An 11,277-nucleotide genomic window follows, 5' to 3' on the forward strand; every position below is an offset into this window, starting at 1 on the left:
CGCGGCTGCGCCGCTCCTGACAACTCTGTGGTTTGGGGCGGGGCTTGCGCGCTGCGGAAGTGAATGGGGCGCATCCGCTGTGGCGGCGCGGCCGGGGCCGGTGCTGGGGTTCGTGAGCGGGGCCGGGGGTTCCGGGTCGGGAATTCCTGAGGGAGCCGGGGGTCTTGGGTCAGGAGTTCCCGAGGGGATTTGTGGTCCCTGAGCGGGCCGGGGCATCGCGGCGGTGCCACCATGTCGATGTCGCACCTGTACGGCACGGACGGAGACGATGGCGTGGAGATGGAGAGCTTCGAGGTGTCGGACTGGGACCTGCAGAACGAATTCAACCCGCACCGGCAGCGACACCGCCAGACCAAGGAGGAGGCGACCTACGGCGTGTGGGCCGAGCGCGACTCGGACGAGGAGCGGCCCAGCTTCGGAGGGAAGCGGTACGGCCGGGCTGGGACCCTCGGCCCGCTCAGGGACCCCTGGAGCTTCCCTCCGTTCCCTGGAACTCCCCCGTTCCCTGGAGCTTCCCTCCGTTCCCTGGAGCTTCCCCTCGTTGCCTGAATCCTCCCTCTTCTCTGGAGATTTCCCCCCGTTCCCTGGATCTTCCCCGTCCCCTGGAGCTCCATCATTCCCTGGAGCTTTTCCCCCGTTCCTTGGAGCTCCCCCCCCATTCCCTGGAGCTTTCCCCCCGTTCCCTGGGCCTTTCCAGACTGTGAACACCCACCCGGGCTGCCCTCGGGACCCCCTCACCTGTAGAGATTTTCCCTGTGCTCTCTCCCTGCAGCGCTGGCGGGAGGATGGGGATTGCCTGGCAAAAGCAAGGTTAAACAGCTCGACAGCCTTTAATATCGCGGTTTTTGGGGGGTGTAAGGCACGGCAGCCCCCAGGCTCCTGCAGGAATGAGCAGAATTCCCTCTCGTTTTGCAGCTCCAGGGATTACTCGGCCCCCGTGAGCTTCGTGAGCGCTGGGCTGAGGAAGGCGGCGGCCGAGGAGCTCTCGGATGAGGACTCGGATGATGATGAGAAGCCTGTGAAGCAGGAGGAGATTCCCAAGGAGTTTGTGCCCAAGAAGTTAAAGACAGTGAGTTCTCCAGGAAATTTACTGTTCTCTGGTTTATGTTTATGAAATTCAGGCTTGTGGTTGAGGGCAGTGAAGCTGTAATAGAGTACAAAAAAAACGGAGGAATAATTAAACCAGAGACTCAAATGTGTCATTAAGGGAAGTGTTTGCTCTGGATTTTGTATCATTGATAAAACAAAAATCAGGATAATAAATCATTGGTACAACTGTACATTTATATAATAACTGTGTGTCCTTATGAATCAGTCTTTTCATTTTTCTCAATATTCCCTTTGGCCAGTGGAGGTTTAAAGGAGAGAATTCCTGTGGTTTCCTGCCTTTCAGAGACTTTATTTTTCTACTTTCACAGAACAGACAAATCCAGGCATGTTACAGATTAAAACTCAAACTCTTATTTTCAATTAAAACCTGAAAGAATCAGGAATCAGCTTCAGCTAAATCTGGTGGTGGATCCTGAGAACTGTCAGGTTGTCAGCCAGAGTTTTTTCAGGATTTTCCTTTCCCATCTGAGGAATTTCAGGGATCTCCACAGGTGCTTCATGGATGCACAAGCAAGGTTCCAGTGAGCTGGGCGGTGTGGGAAGAACCTTCTGAGGGGAGTTTTGCACACTTTGGTTATTTGAAGCCTGTGTTTGTTTTTGACAGGGTGGAAATTTCAAGCCCAGCCAGAAAGGCTTCGTAGGAGGCTCCAAGTCCTTTGTGGATTTTGGCAGCTGGGAGAGACACACTAAAGGAATTGGGCAGAAGCTTCTCCAGAAGATGGGATATGTCCCTGGAAGGGGTCTGGGGAAGAATGCTCAAGGTACTGTCAGTGTGTTTGGTGGTTTATAATTATTAACTGGAGATTTGGGGGAGAGGTTGGATTCCTTAAAGAAGTGCCAGGGAGGGTGTTGGTGCTGATCTGGTAACTCACAGGGAAAGCCTGGCTGTTCAGCTCTCTCGCAGCACACAAACTGCTCCTGCTTACTCCATTCCCATCCTGCCAGGAATCATCAACCCCATCGAGGCCAAGCAGAGGAAAGGCAAAGGTGCTGTGGGCGCTTACGGCTCCGAGAGGACCACGCAGTCCTTGCAGGACTTCCCTGTGGTGGACTCAGAAGAGGAAGCTGAGGAGGTATTTCTGGGGTTCTTGCTGTTTCCCTGCTGTGCTGTGTGTGCAAAATTCAGTTTTCTTAATTTCTGTGTCAGAGAAAACTGTTTGGGCTCATTTTAGATGAAGCCAAACAGAGCACATTGATTTTGTTTAGGCAGATCTTCCTTGTCTCTATAATGTTCTTTGTTGTTTCTGGCTCACTCTATTTCAGTAGCTTTGCTGGAATCCCTCTTTTGAGGAGTCCCCCACATAAATAATCTTTGTCTTTTGTTTAAATTTAAAAAAAGATCAGAAACATCCTGTTCATTTAATCCATAGGGTGGGTGACTGGCCCACAGCATCCAGGCTGGCTTGGCATGAGCTATTCCACTTCCCATTTATTTCCTGTACACATTCCTCATTGATCTGGTGGTTATTTTCCTGTAAAAAGAGGCAGATTTGAGGTGTGACAAAGAGCAGCCACCTCAACTCTACTATTTTTGTCCAGGAATTTCAGAAGGAGCTCAGCCAGTGGCGGAAGGACCCGAATGGAGGCAAGAAAAAGCCCAAGTACAGCTACAAGACAGTGGAAGAGCTGAAAGCCAAGGGCAGGATCAGCAAGCAGCTTGCAGCCCCTCAGAAGGAGCTGTCTCAGGTCAAGGTGAGGTTGATAAGCCAAGAGGTGACCCCTGAGGAACAGTTTGGGCCCTTTGGTGTCAGCAGCACATTTTAGGCACCGGTAACTTCAGTAAAGCCAGTCCTAGGAACTGCCTGTGCAGCCTCATGGAGCTTATCCCTGAAACATGTAACAGCTCTGTGTCACATGGATGTGGTGACAAATTAGATTAAATGTCAGTATATGTAGAGGGTTAATTGCAATTTAAGTTTAATTGTTTCACATTTGTCATAATCAACACTCACCCTCTTCTGAAAGCACAGTTGTCCTTTTTGGGATTGTTTGAACCATCTTCTACCTTAAAGGGACAGTAAGGGAACTCAATAATATGAATCTGATATTAAAGTATCTTTGTAAAATTATGGAAGTTCTAAGTGCAGTAACTAATGGCAAGATCACTGCTTGTAGAATCATTCTGTGAAACTGGGATGAGGTGAGGAGATTGTCTCTTATTTGTTCTGACTTGTTGTGTCTGGAGAAGGCCATTGTGGAGGCAATCCCCTTGTTCTCACACAGTGTATGTTAGCAGCCTCCTGGGGTAATTAAGGTCCTTGGAAATCTCCAGATTTCAATTTGGAGTCAGGGATTTTCTCATTTTTTGAAGCTGAGAGTTTTTTGTTAGAGAATTCGTTCTGTGTGCTGGCAGGTGATCGACATGACGGGCCGGGAGCAGAAGGTTTATTACAGCTACAGCCAGATCAGCCACAAGCACAACATCCCTGATGACAGCCCCCAGCAGCCCCTGGGCAAGGACTCCAAGCCCCAGGGCTTTGCCCTGCCCGAGCTGGAGCACAACCTGCAGCTGCTCATCGACATCACGGAGCAGGAGATCATCCAGAGCGACCGGCAGCTGCAGTACGAGAGGGACATGGTGGTCAACCTCAGCCATGAGATCCAGAAGATGGCTGAGGTGCTGTCCCACGAGGAGAAGGCCATCAGCAACCTCAGCAAGGTGCTGGACATGGTGGAGGAGTGTGAGAGGCGGATGCAGCCGGGCTGTGAGAACCCTCTGACCCTGGATGAGTGTGCAAAGATCTTTGAGACCCTGCAGGACAAGTACTACGAGGAGTACAGGATGTCAGACAGGGTGGACCTGGCAGTGGCCATAGTTTATCCTCTCATGAAGGAATACTTCAAGAACTGGGATCCCCTCAAGGTGTGTGTTGGTTTGAGTTATCTGCAGCTCTCACTTGATGGCTCCAGTCATCTTTGTTACCTTGTCCCAAGTGTGGTCTAGTGGGAGGTGATCCTGCCCATGGCAAGTAGCTCATCTCATGATGAACTTTAAGGTCCCTGCAAATCCAAACCAATCTGGGGTTCTGGGATTCTAAATTCCTGATCAGTCTGGAGAAAAAGAAAAGAGACAAAATCAAACTCTCTACTGTCCCCACTCTCAGACATTTGCTGGGTAAAAATTTAGGAGTTTGTAAGGTTAAAACCAATCTCTTTTATGAGTGTTGGGATGAAAAATTTGGTGAAAAACAAATCTCTAGCTGTTGTTTTTTAGCAAAAGCAGGAGAGGTTTCTCTGTCAGGTATCAGAGATGCACAGTCTGTCCTCAGTGCCATTTAGGCTGGAATAGAGTCTGGATCTCTCTGTACACCTGGAAAAGTTCAGACTGTCCTCTCCCTGCAGGTGTGTTAATACTGTAAGGTGGGATTTTTCTCTGGCAGGACTTTACTAAAAGTCATTTAAGAAATTACAGATGTGGCACTCACTGCTCTGGGCTGGTGACAAGGTGGGGAGGGGCACAGGTTGGGCTCAGTGGTCTGGGAGTTCTTTTCCAACTTCAATGATTGTGGGATTCTGGAATTAAGACTGCAAGCTCCTGGCTTGCCCTGAGAGGAGGTGAAAAGGCTGGCTGTGCACAGCACACCCTCAGCCTGCTCTGTGCAGATCCCAGCTGGAATTAATGGGAAGGGATACAGACCATTTGTGCCCTGTCATTCCCAGGACTGTACATATGGCACAGAGATCATAGCCAAGTGGAAGAGCCTTCTGGAAAATGATCAGCTGTTATCCCACAGTGGGCAGGACCTGTCAACAGATGCTTTCCACAGGTAAGGAACAAATGATTTGTACTTTGTGCATCATCTTCCTGTGCTGCTTCCTCAGGGATAGAAAAGAGCAGACACATGGGAGCTTTTCCTGAGGATTCCCTTGCTGGGCCTGTTAAAATCCAGTTTGCAGCTATAGAAAATAAGCAGCTTTAACTAACTGCTCCCATTTAGTTTATTTAGGCCCAGGCTGTAGCTTTGAGCTTCACTTTGATTTATTTGGGGTTTCTTGGCAGACTGATGTGGGAGATCTGGATGCCATATGTCAGGAACATCGTGGCACGGTGGCAGCCGAGGAACTGTGGATCCATGGTGGATTTCTTGGATAGCTGGGTGAACGTTGTCCCTGTGTGGATACTGGATAACATTCTGGATCAGCTCATCTTCCCGAAGCTGCAGAAGGAGGTGAGAGAAGAGGGCAGGGGAGAGCAAAGCCACGCTCTGAACCAGTGTTTGAATTCCAGCTGGAACTCCCAAACACCAGTGTGCAACCTCTGCTGATGAACTGAGGAGTCGGGGGTTGCATCAGAGCTCTTTATGCTTCATAAAAACTTGCTGCTGGTGGCTGGATTGAGTTAATCTTTGCTGTTGTGCCCCAAGGTGGAGAGCTGGAACCCTCTGACGGACACTGTGCCAATCCACTCGTGGATCCACCCCTGGCTGCCGCTGATGCAGGCGCGCCTGGAGCCGCTCTACTCGCCCATCCGCAACAAGCTGGCCAATGCCCTGCAGAAGTGGCACCCCAGCGACTCCTCTGCCAAGCTCATCCTCCAGCCCTGGAAGGATGTGTTCACTCCTGGCTCCTGGGAGGCTTTCATGGTCAAGAACATCGTGCCTAAACTCGGTGAGACAATAGACAGTGCTGGCAGTGGTGCCTTCCCCCCGAAAGGAAAGATCCTTGCTAATGTGGGTGCCAGTGTTGCATCAGAGATTGTTGTTACTGAAATTAGACCAAGCGTGCCTCTGATTTTCTGAGCAGAAGCAGAAAGATTAGAAAAATACAATGACTTACTCTGGTTATTCTCTAGGTTTTCTGTCTTATTTTTTTATAAATCATCCATCTCCAGCTGGTAGGAATATCTGAGAGCTGTCAGGTAGGACCGGCCTGTAAGATGTCTCTCTGTTACTCTTGAATTCCTTGGTCTGTTTTAATGTTTCACCATGAGTTTTGTAAGGCAAAGTGGCTCAAAGGTTAAAAAATAGTCAAGTGCTTTCCGTTTCTCATCTCTGGCTGCAAATTGTAATCCCTGGGAGTGGAAATGCACCACTTTGTGGCAGGATCAGCCAAAGATCCCCACTGTCCTTTAGAATAACAAGAAGGTGCTGCTCAAGTTCTGTGTGTTGGTGGTGAAAGAGGTCAGGGCACTGATAAAACAGTGTGAGGCTCATTTCTAACTGTCCTCTCCTTTCCCAGGAATGTGTCTGAATGAGCTCATCATCAACCCTCACCAGCAGCACATGGATGCTTTTTACTGGGTGATCGACTGGGAGGGGATGATTTCTGTCTCCAGCCTCGTTGGGCTGCTGGAGAAACATTTCTTCCCAAAGTGGCTGCAGGTGAGACACTGAGGGCTGAGGAAAGAGGTTTGATTAACTGGGGAGTGTTTTAGTGATTCCTGTCCAGGAATTGCTACCCTGGTGCTGAGCTGGGCTGGTTCCCACTCATAGCTCAGTAGTCATTGCCACAGTTCCTCCTTTTACGGACAGTAATAAACCAAGTGGTAAATTATGCTAGGAGAGATTTAAGTTTGACATCAGGAGGAATTTCCTCATCAAAAGGGTCTTCAGGCACTGGAGGGGGCTGCCCAGGGAGATGGTGGTGTTCCCATCTCTGGAGGTGTCCAAGGAATGCCTGGATGTGGGACTCAGTGCTCTGACAAGGGGGTGATTGGTCACACATAGGACTCGATACTCGTGGAGTCTTTTCCATGTCAAATGACTCTGGGATTCTGTGGCAGAGGGGCCTCTCCTGCATAGATGTCCCTGTGCTGCCTTTGACCTGTCCCATGCTCTGCAGGTGCTCTGCTCTTGGCTCAGTAACAGCCCCAACTACGAAGAGATCACCAAGTGGTACCTGGGCTGGAAGTCCATGTTCTCAGACCAGGTGCTGGCACATCCCTCCATCAAAGACAAGTTCAACGAAGCCCTTGACATCATGAACAGGGCTGTGTCCTCCAGCGTGGGTAGGTGGCTCGTGGGGGTGGCTCTGCTGCTCTGGGCTGGCAGCACTGGGAGGCTGATTGGGGCAGCATGGCAGGAACTCACATGAGTAAAAGTCAGTGGGCTCTGCCTTGCTCTGTCCTTAAAGAACAAATCTGAGGTGCTGCTCAATAGTTGTGGACTGCAATGAAGCAGATTTTTGGTGGCTTCCTGGGCCACTGAACAACTGATCCTCTTCCAGCCTTGCCCTGTCAGTCAGACATCATCCTTTAGGGCTTGACTTCTAAAGCTGTCATTACTGGGTGCTTTTTTCTTTATGGTGAGGTGAAGGGAGCCAGCAGTTCCCTTCCACATGATTCTCCCTACAACCTAAAAGTGATAGTTGGGAGTTACATGGTGTAAAAGAGAAGGGCGTGCCTGAGGGAGCAGCACCTGAAATCTGCCCTCTTTTCCAAACTGAGAGCTCCCTTTCTGAGCCCACACTTGACCACCACACTCCAATTCATGTCCTGGATGGAGGTGAGCAGCTCAGGATGGTTTTCTCCCCATTCTCTCCCCCAGGTGGGTACATGCAGCCGGGTGCCCGGGAGAACATCGCGTACCTGACGCACACGGAGCGGCGCAAGGACTTCCAGTACGAGGCCATGCAGGAGCGGCGCGAGGCCGAGAACATGGCCCAGCGCGGCATCGGCGCCGCCGCCGGCTCCGTGCCCATGAACTTCAAGGACCTCATCCAGACCAAGGCCGAGGAGCACAACATCGTCTTCATGCCCGTCATCGGCAAGAGGCACGAGGGCAAGCAGCTCTACACCTTCGGCAGGATCGTCATCTACATCGACAGGGGCGTGGTGTTCGTGCAAGGGGAGAAGACCTGGGTGCCCACCTCGCTGCAGAGCCTCATTGACATGGCCAAGTGAGGCCTCTGTGCAAGGGGAGACCACCCTGGGTGCCCACCTTGCTGCAGAGCCTCATAGACATGGCCAAGTGAGGCCTCTGTGCAAGAGATCTGGGTGCCCACCTTGCTGCAGAGCCTCATAAACATGGCCAAGTGAGGCCTCTGTGCAAGGAGAGACCATCTGGGTGCCATCTTGCTGCAGAGCCTCATTGAAATGGCCAAGTGAGGCCTCTGCAAGAGAAGATCTGGGTGCCCACCTCGCTGCAGAGCCTCATAGACATGGCCAAGTTAGGCCCTGCTGGGGAGTGAGTCACCACCCAGGAACAGCCCCTGGGTGACCCTTAGAATAAAGTTCCAGGTTTGTAAATAGTGACACTGGAGCTGGGTGCCAGGGTGCTTTTATTGGAAGAGCTGTTCAGGCAGTGGTAAGAGGGTGGAAGGCCAGACTTGCCAACCCAGGAAGCCAGCCTAAGGGAGAACAAGCAGTGCTGACATTTGTAATTGCCTCCTGGGACAGAGGTTTACCAGCAGGTTAGGAGGGATCACATTCTCTGCTCAGTGAGGGCTGGCCTAGCTGAGTCCCCTGAGTCTCTAGCTGTGACAGATGTCACAGTTTGTGCTGGCAGTGAGTTGCTGTCCCCACAGCATCCCTCACACAGTGGGCTCCTCTTTGCTGCACACAGCCAGGACCTGTCCCAACTCTCTCTGCTGTGGGACTGCAGTGGTTAAGGGCACAGAGGTGAGAGAAGGAACACGAAGGCTTTTTTTCCTGAAGGCAGCAACCTGGCTGTTCTCAGGACTGATCAAGAGCTGATCTCAGCAGCAATGACAGCTGGGACTTCCAAGTGTGCACTGGGAACCAGACCCCAACACCTCCCAATACAAACCCCTCTGATAATTTCCCCTTCCTGATGCTTTGCAATGTGTGTAGGACATGCAAAGCCTTTGAATTATGGAAGGGGAGGGAATCAGAGCAGTCACTGCAGTGTGAATGGCTCCCAAGGCAGGTTTTGGTGGAATTAGTTTGCCGGAGTTCAGTGAGTGTAAATCAAAGCTCAGCTTCACTTTTTTATTAAATAAAATACAAAAATGTCCCATCACCTCAGCATTCAGGTGCTGCCACTTTGGACAGAGCCTGATGCCACAGTTGCTACTTGAGCTCCATCTTAGCTGCACAGACGCTTCCATGGGAAGAGATGTGGATCCCAGCCCTGCCACCACAGGGATGGTCAGGACTTGGCAGTAGCTTCCTCCCCCTTCCTGATGATCTCCAGGTCCTCACAATCTTGGTACATCGGCTCTTCCACAAAGTCCCAGACCTCAGGGGAGAGCTCCTGCAGTTTATCCAAGGGAAACCAGTGCACAGAGGTGTCATTGAAGGTGTCCAGGTAGCGTGGGTGACTGGGGAGTGCCACTTCCTCCACTCCTTTCAAGACCTAAAGATCATTTGGGGAAAAAGTTACAGACAATGCAGCAGCCCCTTCCTGCAGAGCTGAGCCAGTGAGGAGGAGAATGGTGTTGCATTACCCTCAGCCCCTGTGTGCAGGATGTTCTGCAGAAGTTCAACAATCCTACAGTGATTAGCTTTTATATTACAGTGTCTAGGAAAAAGCTTTTGAAAATAACCCCCTCTTTCCAATGGCAGTTAATTTCCTTTCTCATTAAAAGGTGTGTTGTCAACATGGAATGATAATGTTAAACTGTTGCCTCACCTTTGCTATGTAAGAATAATCTCTCTCCAAGATTCTGGACAGCAATCTGTAATAACACAAGATGTTCATGTTAGACACAACATTCCTGTGGATTTAGACAGGTTTTCTGCATGAGGGTGGGACAGAGGAGAGGGGAAAGGGCTCATGACTGAAAACTATGGCAGCAAAAATGCACAAAACAGGGAATTTTCTGTTAGAGGCAATAAAGTAGGGGGACAGAGAAGAGGAAAGCAGGGTGGGAGGCACTAGAGCCTGTCCAGGCTGTGCCCAGACCTCTCCTCGATCCCTCGGAAGCTGTTCCCGATGATGACCAGCTTGGAGAGCGCCGCTGCGCTCCAGTTGCTCCACAGCAGGTTGTTGTACAGGGCCTTCCCGCAGTGCACCATGTAGAACAGCGTGGTCACACCCTCGATGCCGTGCTTCCCCTCCTGCCCGGGAACACCGAGCCCATCACAGCCGAGCCCCATGCACGGGTCCCGCATTGTGACCCGGGGGTGTCCTCACCTCATTCTCGGGGAGCAGGCACAGCCCCAGCGCTCGCAGCGCCGCCGCCTCCCGCGCTGAGAAGGCCGGGTCGAACAGTGCACAGCGTGCGGGCGGCACCTGCGGGGACAGCGGCATTGTTTTGCGGGGATAACCAAAAACTTTAAGGAGATAACCAAAAACTCCACAACTTTGGGAAAGTTGTTAAGCCGGTATATTATTACAGCGCCGGACGCATGTGGAGATTACTCTCCTTAAAAGATATGCGTACTTCTAGGAACTTCAGGTCCCTTTTTATCCCCCTCTCAAATATATAGGCATACAATTTCACAGTAGGTTCATACATATTCATTTTTACGAATTTCGCGTGGCATTTGCAGCTAGTTCTTCTTTATCAGAAAGAATTGCTAGGTCAGGTTGACCTGCTCTCACAGCAGTCTCTCTGTCTCTCTTTATCACCCTCTGTCTCCCGCCTTATCTCTGTACTTCACTGAAGCAGTTTCTCTGAGCCCAGGCTTTGCAGTCAGGCTACATAGCTATGTTTCCTAACCACAGACTCTAAGACGTACATTTCACCTAAATCAAAACGGATTTCTACTCCATCTCAGCAGAATTTCTACTCTGCCCCGTTGCTGCCCCCGGTGCCGATGCTCACCCTCAGCTCGTCCAGCAGCAGCAGCAGGAAGGCGAGCTGGTAGCGGGCGATGGGGCAGCGCCCGAAGCGGCCCAGCCCGTAGCACACGCAGCGGGCGGGCGGCTCCGAGCTCAGCGGGGCCCGCACGGCTCCTGCGGGCGGCGGGGTCAGCGCGGCGGGGCCGGGGCTCGCTGTCCCCGCTGTCCCGCACCCCCCGCTCCCCGCACTCACCGGCGCTCGCCGCCCAGAAGCCGGAGCTCAGCAGATCGTCCCTGCGGGGAGAGAGCGGCGTTAGCGGGGCCCGGTAGGGGCAGAACGCACGGAGCGGGGCCGGGCACTCACCGCGCCTCTCGCAGCCGCCGCAGCACCGCTTCTATTCCGGGGCCGCCTTCCCCTTCCTCCTCCTCATCATCCTCCTCCTTCTTGCCCCGCCGCCGCCGGGCGCGCCCCGCTCGCCGCCCTCCCGCCAGCGCCGCCATGCGCGCGGTCACGTGCGCGGTCACGGGACCGGGGGCGCTC

The 11,277-nt window shown here is 52.1% G+C and overlaps 2 protein-coding genes across 2 annotated transcripts; one reads left to right on the plus strand and one right to left on the minus strand.

Annotated features, from left to right (window-relative positions):
• The first annotated feature begins 197 nt into the window (after positions 1-197).
• On the plus strand, positions 198-9,554 carry TFIP11 (tuftelin interacting protein 11). Its single transcript, XM_058816534.1, has 12 exons — positions 198-428; positions 916-1,069; positions 1,715-1,871; positions 2,056-2,183; positions 2,650-2,802; positions 3,464-3,973; positions 4,771-4,877; positions 5,111-5,279; positions 5,475-5,718; positions 6,289-6,431; positions 6,892-7,057; positions 7,596-9,554. Exons 1-12 carry the CDS (start codon positions 232-234, stop codon positions 7,949-7,951), a joined length of 2,484 nt encoding a protein of 827 aa, XP_058672517.1. The 5' UTR covers positions 198-231; the 3' UTR covers positions 7,952-9,554.
• On the minus strand, positions 8,991-11,237 carry SRRD (SRR1 domain containing). Its single transcript, XM_058816536.1, has 7 exons — positions 11,101-11,237; positions 10,990-11,030; positions 10,780-10,910; positions 10,146-10,244; positions 9,915-10,069; positions 9,642-9,687; positions 8,991-9,365 (listed from the first exon to the last, which is right to left on the minus strand). Exons 1-7 carry the CDS (start codon positions 11,235-11,237, stop codon positions 9,159-9,161), a joined length of 816 nt encoding a protein of 271 aa, XP_058672519.1. The 3' UTR covers positions 8,991-9,158.
• Between the last annotated feature and the right edge of the window lie 40 nt (positions 11,238-11,277).

This window comes from Ammospiza caudacuta, chromosome 18 (assembly GCF_027887145.1).
Source record: "Ammospiza caudacuta isolate bAmmCau1 chromosome 18, bAmmCau1.pri, whole genome shotgun sequence".
Taxonomy (NCBI): domain Eukaryota; kingdom Metazoa; phylum Chordata; class Aves; order Passeriformes; family Passerellidae; genus Ammospiza; species Ammospiza caudacuta.